The 12,500-nt window shown below is 41.4% G+C and overlaps 1 protein-coding gene across 9 annotated transcripts in view; it reads left to right on the top strand.

Moving 5' to 3' along the window:
- Positions 1 to 12,500, top strand: part of LOC135526907 (E3 ubiquitin-protein ligase TRIM9) — a 91,084-nt gene that overhangs the window by 47,136 nt on the left and 31,448 nt on the right. For 6 of the 9 annotated variants that reach the window (XM_064955580.1, XM_064955578.1, XM_064955577.1 and 3 more), the window contains exon 3: positions 150 to 272. The exons of 2 other annotated variants lie outside the window; for them this stretch is intronic. In XM_064955580.1, the coding sequence (XP_064811652.1) occupies positions 150 to 272 (123 nt within the window). The remainder of the gene's footprint in view (positions 1 to 149; positions 273 to 12,500) is intronic. One more of the 9 variants, XM_064955576.1, reaches the window with a different exon arrangement.

Below are 12,500 nucleotides of genomic sequence, written 5' to 3'. Positions count from 1 at the left end.
GTCTGTCTGTCTGTCTGTCTGTCTGCCTGACTGTCTGTCTGACTGTCTGTCTGTCTGTCTGTCTGTCTGTCTGACTGTCTGTCTGACTGTCTGTCTGACTGTCTGTCTGACTGTCTGACTGTCTGTCTGACTGTCTGTCTTTCCTGCAGGAGAACGGTGTGGAGTTCGAAGCCTGTCTGGTGGCGCAGTGTGACGCCCTCATCGATGCCCTGAACCGACGCAAGGCCCAGCTGCTGACCCGCGTCAACAAGGAGCATGAGCACAAGCTGAAGGTGAGACGCCATTTTGGATCAAGCCCGGGGGACTTACTGTCTGCGGGGTAACAATGATAAATAAATGAAGGAATAGTAAACAGGCAGAATTATGCATAAATTGAAGATTATGCATAAAATTCACCACCCTTTTCCAGAAGTGTACACTCCCCGTTAGGGATTTAAAAGCATATGATTGATGTAAGCATTGCCTGGAGTGAGTTTCCACCCTTATTAAATCCATGCAAGAAAGTGTGCGAGGGTACACTTTGCGTCTCATTTGACATTATCACTTCTGCTCGTTGGGTCATCTAGAAACTTCCACCAGCAGTTTTGCGTGGGAGAAGGGGTGGAGACCCAGGTTTTCTTTTGCTTCTCTCAGACCAAAACCATCGACATTCCTGCCCACCAGAGAGTAATGATTAAAACATTGATGAATAAGGGCCTCCCGGGTGGCCCAGTGGTCTAGGGCAATTTAACACTTTGCTTGCTGTGCCACCAGAGATTCTGGGTTCGCACTCTGTCGCAGCCGGCCACGACCCGCGAGGTCCATGGGGCGACGCACAATTGGCCTAGCGTCGTCCGGGTTAGGGAGGGTTAGGCCGGTAGGGATGTCCTTGTCTAGGGAATCCTGTGGCGGGCCGGGCGCAGTGCGTGCTGACCAGGTCGCCAGGTGCACGGTGTTTCCTCCGACACGGCTGGCTTCCGGGTTGGATGGCGCTGTGTTAAGAAGCAGTGCGGCTTGGTTGGGTTGTGTATCGGAGGACGCATGACTTTCGACCTTCGTCTCTCCAGAGCCCGTACAGGAGTTGTAGCGATGAGATAAGATAGTAGCTACTAAACAATTGGATACCACGAAAAGGGGGTAAAATTTAAATTTAAAAAACATTGATGAGTGAATATGAAACAGACAGAATTAAATATTCAGGTATTTATTTTTCAGTCTTGTCTGCATGTACATTCGTAATGAATCGTCCTTTCAGATGTCAAACGTTAAAGCTGTGTTTATCTCAGATTGGTATCATATCATGTTTGGGGTTATTAATTAACTAGCTTCACTTTCAGAGACATACCTTGGAATGTTAACATGGTAGAGAGCTATTCAAACCCATTCTTATTCCTCACACACACACACACACACACACACACACACACACACACACACACACACACACACACACACACACACACACACACACACACACACACACACACACACACACACACACACACACACACACACACACACAGTGTGTTCCTCTCCTCTGGTCCCTGAGAAAGTATCGCTCGGTGTCGCCAGAGGCAACCATCTCCATGATGACCAGGATATAGAAACGTGCAGAGCTTGTTATTGAAGGTGTGTGTGGCTGCTTCTAATGGCATCCTCAGATGGGGCGATGTCTCTCTCTCTCTCTCTCTCTCTCTCTCATTCTATCTCTTTATTCTCTGTCTCTCTCTCTCTCTCTCTCTTGTTCTGTCTCTTTCTCTCTCTCTCTCTCTCATTCTATCTCTTTATTCTGTCTCTCTCTCTCTTGTTCTGTCTCTCTCTCTCTCTCTCAATTCAATTCAATTCAAGGGGCTTTATTGGCATGGGAAACATCTCTGTTCATTGCCAAAGCAAGTTCTGTAAACAATAAAAATTAACAGTAGACATCACACATACAGAAGTTTCAAAACAATAAAGACATTGAAAATGTCATATTATATATATTTATTCTCTGTTTTACAAGGTACAAATTTGAAAGGACACAAGATAAAATAAATAAGCATAGATATGGGTTGTATTTACAATGGTGTTTGTTCCTCACTGGTTGCCCTTTTCTCGTGGCAACAGGTCACAAATCTTGCTGCTCTGATGGCACACTGGAATTTCACCCAGTAGATATGGGAGTTTTCAAAATTGGATTTGTTTTCGAATTCTTTGTGGATCTGTGTAATCTGAGGGAAATATGTCTCTCTAATATGGTCATACATTGGGCTGTAGGTTAGGAAGTGCAGCTCAGTTTCCACCTCATTTTGTGGGCAGTGAGCACATAGCCTGTCTTCTCTTGAAAGACATGTCTTAAAGATGGCCTTTCTCAATAGCAAGGCTATGCTCGCTGAGTTTGTCATGTCAAAGCTTTCTTAATTTTGGGTCAGTCAATATATTACAGCCTGTTTTTTTGTTAATTCTTTCCAATGTGTAATATCTTTTTGTATTTCCTTTCATTTGATCTCATCACACACACAGCCGCTGTGTACACACACACACACACACATCTAACTCATAACTCTGTATTTTCTGATTAATTCTTTTCCAGCTGTCAAGTAATTATCTTTTTGTTTTCTCTGATTTGGTTGGGTCTAATTGTGCTGCTGTCATGGCTTGTAGGTTGTGTTTGTGTTTTGACAGCCCCAGGACCAGCTTGCGGGACTCTTCTCCAGGTTCATCTTTTAGGTGATGGCTTTGTTGTGGAAGGTTTGGGAATCGCTTCCTTTTAGGTGGTTATCGACCATTAATTAAACAGCATCTTTTCTGGATTTTGATAATTAGTGGGTATCCTAACCAGCCACTGCATGCACTATTTGGTGTTCAACAGTTTAAACGGAGATCTTTTTGCAGAATTCTGTCGTGCAGAGTCTCAATTTGGTGTTTGTCCCATTTTGTAAATCTTTGTCTACGGACCATCACAATAAACCATAATATAGCAATGGGCACTATGACTGACAATAAATCCCATGTATGTTATAGTCTATCGTTCACAGCTTTGTGAAAGTTACCTCAGGCGCTGATGTTTAGGCCAAGGTATGTATAGTTTTTTGTGTGCTGGGCAACACCATCACAATAAATCCATGTAATATAGCCTACTCTACACGTTCACAATAAAGTTACCTGTAATATGTTTACACCATCACAATAAATCCAGTTTAATATGTGCTCTAGGGCACCATCACAGATAAATTTGTAATATAGTCCTGGTGACTGGACCTTTTTAAACCATTATTTTGGTCTTACTGAGATTTACTGTCAGGGCCCATGACAGAATAGTCTAAGATCTAGGTGCTGCAATAGGCCCTCCTTGGTTGGTGACAGAACACCAGATCATCAAAAATCCAGACATTTGACTTCAGATTCTAGTAGGGTAGGCCCATGTAATATAGTGCCGTGCCAGTTCGTTGATATATGTTGAATAGGGTGGGGCTTAAGCTGCATCCTGTAATATAGCCTACACTGTGTGAATAAATTTGTGTGTTTATTGCCAATTTTAACCATCACACTTGTTGTTTGTACACCATCACATTTTATGATGTAATATAGTCTACACCATCACAATAAATCCATGTTAATATAGCCTACACCCTCATGCCAAATTGAATCCATGCTTTTTTATAGTCAACAAAGCATGAGAAGAAATCCTTTGTTTTGGTTTGTTTGGTTGTCAATTACAATAAATACATGGTTTGTTTTAGACGGTAATTTGGTAAAAAGCCAATTTGACATTTGCTCAGTACATTGTTTTCATTGAGGAAGTTGCCGAGTCTGCTGTTAATGATAATGATCTGGATTTTCCCATAGGTTACTGTTGGGCATATTCACGGTAGTTATTGGGGTCAAATTTGTCTCCATTTTTGTGGATTGGGGTGATCAGTCCTTGGTTCCAAATATTGGGGAAGATGCCAGAGACAAGATGATGTTAAAGATGTTTTTAGCTATAAGCCAATTGGAATTTGTTGTCTGTATATATCTGTATGTAAAATTCTCTCTCTCTCTAAAAATAATTCTGTTGATAAACTATGAGATTCTGTTTTTCTCTCTAAGCGTTCTGCAATGCGCACGCGGCGTGAATGGCAGGAAAACACCATTATCAAAAGTGACCACAAATGCGATAATGCGTCTCTCTCTCTCTCTGTTTTTTAAATTCTGAAAATCATCTTGCCCAAACTCTGATACTCTCGTGTCTCTTTCTCGAATGTATCTCTCTGTTAGGCCTCTACATTTGTTCTCTGCGGATTCATGTGCTTTTCTGTATCGTTATTCGTTGTCTCTTTAGTTGTGATACAAACCTTATCAAAACTTGTAGGTCTATGGACTAGACTCTGTAGGTGTGATATATATCATTCTGTCTTTCTATGTTCTGTCAGGATAGATGGGGATCTGTGAAAGACTGTCATTAGATGGACACAGGGAGACTACATAGTTTGTCATGCCGAGGAACCTTATAGGACATATTGTAGGCTTTCATTTGAGGTGTGTCACACACACATTAAAACACACACACATGGGCAGACACACAGGTGTGATACTAACACATCTAGGACTATGGGTTATCTCTCTGATGTAATTACTTTGTCATAGGACTATGGCCAGTGCAGTCTGTTTACCATGAAGATGTCTACTCATCATGACTTCAGGACTATGGTATTGACACTCACAATACGTCATGACATTTTGGACTGGTGATTGTCTAGACTACATGAGGTGTGATCGACCTAACATTATAGGACTATGGCTTCCACATATATCCTACCAGCCACTGAGGCAGACCTTTGGAACATCAACAGTTTAAACAGTCTTATAAACACATGTAATATAGTCTACACCATCACAATGAATCCATGTAATATAGCCTACACCATCACAATAAATCCATGTAATATAGTTACACCATCACAATAAATCCATGTAATATAGCCTACACCATCACAATGAATCCATGTAATATAGTCTACACCATCACAATAAATCCATGGAATATAGCCTACACCATCACAAGGTGTAAATCCATGTAATATAGCCTACACCATCACAATAATACTAACCATAAATAGGATATAGCCTACACCATCACAATAAATCCATGTAATATAGCCTACACCATCACAATAAACCCATGTAATATAGCCTACACCATCACAATAAATCCATGTTATATAGACTACACCATCACAATAAATCCATGTAATATAGCCTACACCATCACAATAAACCCATGTACTATGGCCTACACCATCACAATGAATCCATGTAATATAGTCTACACCATCACAATAAATCCATGTAATATAGACTACACCATCACAATAAATCCATGTAATATACTAACCATTATAGGACTATACTAGCCTACACCATCACAATAAATCCATGTAATATAGCCTACACCATCACAATAAATCCATGTACTATGGACTACACCATCACAATAAATCCATGTAATATAGTCTACACCATCACAAAAATCCATGTAATATAGGCTACACCATCACAATGAATCCATGTAATATGGACTAGACATACAATAAATCCATGTGATTATAACCTACACCATCACAATAAATCCATGTAATATGGACTACACCATCACAATAAATCCATGTAATATAGCCTACACCATCACAATAAATCTATGTAATATAGCCTACACCATCACAATAAATCCATATAACTATGGGCTACACCATCACAATAAATCCATGTAATATAGCCTACACCATCACAATAAATCCATGTAGGACTATAGCCTACACCATCACAATAAATCCATGTAATATACTACACCATCACAATAAATCCATGTAATATAGCCTACACCATCACAATAAATCCATTATTTATTTTAGATGTGATACTAACCATTATATGATATGGTCTAGGCTACATCACAATAAATCCATGTAATATCTACCATTATTAAAACATATAGGACTATGGACTAGACTACATGAGGTGTGATACTAACCTTATTAAAACATATGACATATGGACTAGGCTACACTAGTTCATTGAGCGGACAAGATTGTGGACTATGGGCTAGACTTTCAAGGTGTGATCTAACCTCCCGAGGACTATGGGAGTTGCTAGCGATGAGACAAGATAGTAGCTTACTAAAATGTGGGCTAGGACTACTAAAACAATTGGATACCATGAGGTGTGAAAATTCACCTTATAAAAATAATAAATGTTGATAAACTATGAGATTATACTAACCTTATAGCGACAATGGACAGACTAATGAGCAGGAAAACACCATTATCAAAAGTGACCACAAATGGGATAATCCTTTTTAAATTGTGATAATCAACCTTAAAGGATTCTATGGAATGTATACAGTTAGGCCCTGACACTTGTTTATGGGATTATGTGCTTTTAAGACGTTATTACATGAGTTGTGATACAAACCTTATAAAACTATGGCCTACTAGGCTACATGAGGTGTGATACTAACCTTATTAAAACATATAGGACTATGGACTAGGCTACATGAGGTGTGATACTAACCTTATAGGACTATGGACTAGACTACATGAGGTGTGATACTAACCTTATTAAAACATATAGGACTATGTGCTAGGCTACATGAGGTGAGATACTAACCTTATAGGACTATGGACTAGACTACATGAGGTGTGATACTAACCTTATTAAAACATATAGGACTATGGACTAGACTACATGAGGTGTGATACTAACCTTATTAAAACATATAGGACTATGGGCTAGACTGCATGAGGTGTGATACTAACCTTATAGGACTATGGGCTAGGCTACATGAGGTGTGATACTAACCTTATAGGACTATGGACTAGGCTACATGAGGTGTGATACTAACCTTATTAAAACATATAGGACTATGGACTAGGCTACATGAGGTGTGAGACTATGATTTGCCTTAAACTGGCCATCATTCACAAGTGATAGGTTAATATTTTCACCCATCAGACTATTCTTGATTTAATCTTGTCTTTACATATACTAAATAATATTGTAACCCTTTTCAATTAGCCTTTTAAAATGATAAACTTGGATTAGCTAGCATAGCGTGCCATTGGAACACAGGAGTGATGGTTGCTGATAATGGGCCTCTGTACGCCTATGTAGATATTCCATAGAAAATCCAGCGACAATAGTCATTTAAAACATTAACGATGTCTACACTGTATTTCTGATCAATTTGATGTTATGTTAAGTTTAGAAATGGACCATTATCATGCACCTGTCTCAAAACAGGGGCAGCGAGAAAATGTCATCTCTGCACTTAAATAGCGAATGGAGGACCCTTTTCCCCGTGGTTCATTTTCATGCCAACCAGTTAAGACTATACTCCTGTTGTATATATAATCAATGTGCTTAAAATTAGGAAAGTTGAGAAATAAATATTGTAGGCCTAGCCTACTAAGCTGATCCTCCTCTTTTTAATAGAGGCCATCACTCTGTGTTCGCGTACGATTGCATAGGATATAGAAATGTTGCGTAACATGAGCTCATGGGCTCTCATGAAGTGTTTGATGTTCCATTACATTTACATTGATGTCAGACTGATTAGAGGGACAATAGAGTGCTGAGTACCAGGCATTTAGTAAGTTTGGTAGGCTACTAATGACCATCAGCAGCATCAGAGCTTGGAGAAGCCTAATTAACGGGAATAAACGGTAACATGGAATTTGACTGCCTTCATGACTCATGACTGCCGGTGTGGCGATAATACAGTCACCGTAACAGCCCTACTCAGAACTACTGGTGTATATATTGAAATGAACCTCCATCCACAGCCACTGTGGAGAGACTGGATCGTTCTGTATTCCTCAGCACACTCTCTCTGCATCCTAAATGTATCGCTATTCCCTATATAGTGCACTAATTTCTACTCTGTCCATCACATAAAGACACACCTGGCTGTGAACGACCAATGAAAGTGCAGGGCCCATTCCCTCGGTAAAACCCTGGGTGAAAGGCTAGTGTCTAGTGTTGATGGCCACAGGGGAGGGAGGCAGGAGGCAGAGGAGGAGGAGGTGGAGGGGAGGATGGTAGAGGAGGAGAGACACCCAGGAGGGATATCCACAAAGATACAGAATGTAACAGAGAGGAGAGCGGCTAGTAGCCTCGTGCAGATGGACGTAGGAGAGGAAAAGGAGGACAGGAAGAAGGGGAGGAGAGTGGAGGGAAACGCAGGAGAGTTGTCCACAAAAACACAGAACAAGAGACAACAGAGAGGACAGGTGGTGGGAGCACGGTCAGCAGATCACATTGTTAAAGACAATCCCATGTCTTTGTTTTGTGCTTCTGTCTGTGTAGTCTGTGATCTCGTGTCTTTCGTCTGTGATCTAGTGTCTTTAGTCTGTGATCTAGTGTCTTCAGCCTGTGATCTAGTGTCTTTAGTCTGTGATCTAGTGTCTTTAGTCTGTGATCTTGTGTCTTTAGTCTGTGATCTAGTGTCTTTAGTCTGTGATCTATTGTCTTTAGTCTGTGATCTAGTGTCTTTAGTCTGTGATCTTGTGTCTTTAGTCTGTGATCTAGTGTCTTTAGTCTGTGATCTAGTGTCTTTAGTCTGTGATCTAGTGTCTTTAGTCTGTGATCTAGTGTCTTTAGTCAGTGATCTAGTGTCTTTAGTCTGTGATCTCGTGTCTTTAGTCTGTGATCTAGTGTCTTTAGTCTGTGATCTTGTGTCTTTAGTCTGTGATCTAGTGTCTTTAGTCTGTGATCTAGTGTCTTTAGTCTGTGATCTAGTGTCTTTAGTCTGTGATCTAGTGTCTTTAGTCTGTGATCTAGTGTCTTTAGTCTGTGATCTAGTGTCTTTAGTCTGTGATCTAGTGTCTTTAGTCTTTGATCTAGTGTCTTTAGTCTGTGATCTAGGGTCTTTAGTCGGTGATCTAGTGTCTTTAGTCATCCTTAGTGTCTATGATCTAAGTTAGTGTCCTTAGTCTGTGATCTAGTGTCTTTATTTTGTGATCAGTCTGTGATCTAGTGTCTTTAGTCTGTGATCTAGTGTCCTTAGTCTGTGATCTAGTGTCCTTAGTCTGTGATCTAGTGTCCTTAGTCTGTGATCTAGTGTCCTTAGTCTGTGATCTAGTGTCCTTAGTCTGTGATCTAGTGTCTTTAGTCTGTGATCTAGTGTCTTTAGTCTGTGATCTAGTGTCACAGTCTGTGATCTAGTGTCCTTAGTCTGTATCTAGTGTCTTTAGTCTGTGATCTAAAAACACTTAGTCTGTGATCTAGTGTCCTTAGTCTGTGATCTAGTGTCCTTTCTGTGATCTAGTGTCCTTAGTCTGTTTTCTAGTGTCTTTAGTCTGTGATCTAGTGTCCTTAGTCTGTATCTGTCTTGATCTAGTGTTTTAGTCTGTGATGCTGAATGGGTATCTAGTGACTTAGTGTTTAGTCTGTGATCTAGTGTCCTTAGTCTGTGATCTAGAGAGGAATAGTGTCCTTAGTCTGTGATCTAGCTCTGCAGATCTAGTGTCCTTAGTCTGTGATCAGTGGCCCACTTAGTCTGTGATCTAGTGTCCTTAGTCTGTGATCTAGTGTCTTTATTCTGTCTGTGATCTAGTGTCCTTAGTCTGTGATCTCTAGTGTCTTAGTCTGTGATCTAGTGTCTTAGTCTCTCTCTGTGTAGTCTGTGATCTAGTGTCCTTAGTCTGTGATCTAGTGTCCTTAGTCTGTGATCTGTGTCTGTGATCTAGTGTAGTCTGTCTCTAGTCTCTGATCTCTGTCTTAGTCTGTGATCTGTGATCTAGTGTCTTTAGTCTGTGATCTAGTGTCCTAGTCTGTGATCTAGTGTCCTTGTCTGTGATCTAGTGTCTTTAGTCTCTGATCTCTGTCCTTAGTCTGTGATCTAGTGTCCTAGTCTGATCTAGTGTCCTTAGTCTGTGATCTAGAGTTAGTGTCCTCTCCCTCTCTAATCTAGTGTCCTTAGTCTGTGATCTAGTGTTCTTAGTCTGTGATCTCTGTCCTTAGTCTCTCTCTCCCTAAATGTTCAGTATTCTTCAGTCTCAAAAACACTACTCTCTGGAGTTATTTCTAGTATACACTATAGTCTTCTTTCATGTGGAGTGTCCCCGTTTTTCCAGGTCTCTGGCCTCTGACCCTGTATCTGTTTCGTTTTGGCTGATGCTGAATGGGTCTGGAGTTATGGCCCCACCAGCTTGCAGAGAGAGACAGAGTGGCCCACTTCCACATACCTCTGTCCTCTACCTCTTTATTCTGCCCTCTTTTACAGCTCTCTCTGTTTAATCTCTCTCTCTCTGGAGTTATTTCTCTGCCCTCTTTTACAGCTCTCTCTCTCTCTCTCTCTCTCTCTCTCTCTCTCTGGAGTTATTCTCTCTCTTTCTCTCTCTCTCTCTCTCTCTCTCTGGAGTTATTTCTCTCTCTCTCTCTCTCTCTCTGGAGTTATTTCTCTCTCTCTCTCTCTCTCTCTCTCTCTCTCTGGAGTTATTTCTCTCTCTCTCTCTCTCTCCCCCTCCCTGGAGTTATTCTCTCTCTCTCTCTCTCTCTCTCTCTCTGGAGTTATCTCTCTCTCTCTCTCTCTCTCTCTCTCTGGAGTTATTTATCTCTCTCTCTCTCTCTCTCTCTCTCCCCCTCCCTGGAGTTATTTCTCTCTCTCTCTCTCTCTCTCTCTCTCTCTCTCTCTCTCTCTCTCTCTCTCTCTGGAGTTATTTCTCTCTCTCTCTCTCTCTCTCTCTCTCTCTCTCTCTGGAGTTATTTTCTCTCTCTCTCTCTCTCTCTCTCTCTCTCTCTCTCTCTCTCCCTGGAGTTATTTCTCTCTCTCTCTCTCTCTCTCTCTCTCTCTCTCTCTGGAGTTATTTCTCTCTCTCTCTTCTCTCTCTCTCTCTTGAGTTATTTCTCTCTCTCTCTCTTCTCTCTCTCTGGAGTTATTTCTCTCTCTCTCTCTCTCTCTCTCTCCCACTCCTGGAGTTATTTCTCTTTCTCTGTGTCTCTCTTGCTCTCTCTCTCTCTCCCCTCTCTCTCTCTCTCTCTCTCTCTCTCTCTCTCTCTCACACCTTATTGTCTTCACCAAGTAATTGAAATGTAATTCCTCCCACCTGACATAACCCAGACAAATGAATCTGGGCTCATCAGTACATCCCAAATGGCACCCTATTCCCTATATAGTGCACTACTTGTAACCAGTGTTATGTGGCCCTGGTCAAGGGGGAGGAGAGGAGGGAGAGGTGAGAGGGGTGAGAGAGGAGGGTAAGGGGAGTGGTGGAGGAGAGGTGAGAGGGTGAGTAGAGGGGTGAGGGGATGATGGGGAAGAGGAGGAGAGGAGGAGGGTGGTTAAACATTTTCTGTTCAACAGGAAGCCGGTTGTCTGCAGTGAGAAGAGAAGCACCTCTTGGAGCGGTGCCCAGGGCCACTGCAGGGGTGTGGACAACCTGACACCACAGCCTGGGCCCAGGGCCACACAGGAGCACACATACAGTACAAATAGCACCCTATTCCCTATATACAGCTCTAGTCTAAAGTAGTGCACTATAAATTGAACACTATTCTCTATATAAAGCTCTGGTCTAAAGTAGTGCACTATAAATGGAACCCTATTCTCTATATACAGCTCTGGTCTAAAGTAGTGCACTATAAATGGAACCCTATTCTCTATATACAGTTCTGGTCTAAAGTAGTGCACTATAAATGGAACCCTATTCTCTATATACAGTTCTGGTCTAAAGTAGTGCACTATAAATGGAACCCTATTCTCTATATACAGTTCTGGTCTAAAGTAGTGCACTATAAATGGAACCCTATTCTCTATATACAGTTCTGGTCTAAAGTAGTGCACTATAAATGGAACCCTATTCTCTATATACAGTTCTGGTCTAAAGTAGTGCACTATAAATGGAACCCTATTCTCTATATACAGTTCTGGTCTAAAGTAGTGCACTATAAATGGAACCCTATTCTCTATATACAGTTCTGGTCTAAAGTAGTGCACTATAAATGGAACCCTATTCTCTATATACAGTTCTGGTCTAAAGTAGTGCACTATAAATGGAACCCTATTTTTTTTTTTTTTTAACCTTTATTTAACCAGGCAAGTCAGTTAAGAACAAATTCTTATTTTCAATGACGGCCTGGGAACAGTGGGTTAACTACCTGTTCAGGGGCAGAATGACAGATTTGTACCTTGTCAGCTCGGGGGTTTGAACTTGCAACCTTCCGGTTACTAGTCCAACGCTCTAACCACTAGGCTACCCTGCCGCCCCTATTCTCCACAGAGAGCTCTGGTCTAAAGTAGTGCACTATAAATGGAACCCTATTCCCTATATAGAGCTGTGGTCTAAAGTAGTGCACTACAGGGAACAGGGAGCCATCCAGAGTCTACATTATTACAGTCTACTGGGCCAGGGGTCAGGGGTCAGTCCACCAGCTAGTCCACAGGCTTGGCAGGAAAAGAGCTCAAACATCGTTGTGGTTCTCAGGTCTTCGTTCCAATCCGTCTCCATGTACCATATAAAATGCACCGTGGTCGAAAGGAGTGACCAAATAATCACAGACCA

This window comes from Oncorhynchus masou, chromosome 32 (genome assembly GCF_036934945.1).
Source record: "Oncorhynchus masou masou isolate Uvic2021 chromosome 32, UVic_Omas_1.1, whole genome shotgun sequence".
NCBI classification, from domain to species: Eukaryota; Metazoa; Chordata; class Actinopteri; order Salmoniformes; family Salmonidae; genus Oncorhynchus; species Oncorhynchus masou.
Note: the sequence above shows the minus strand (reverse complement) of the source record. Positions and strands in the feature narration are given on the sequence as shown.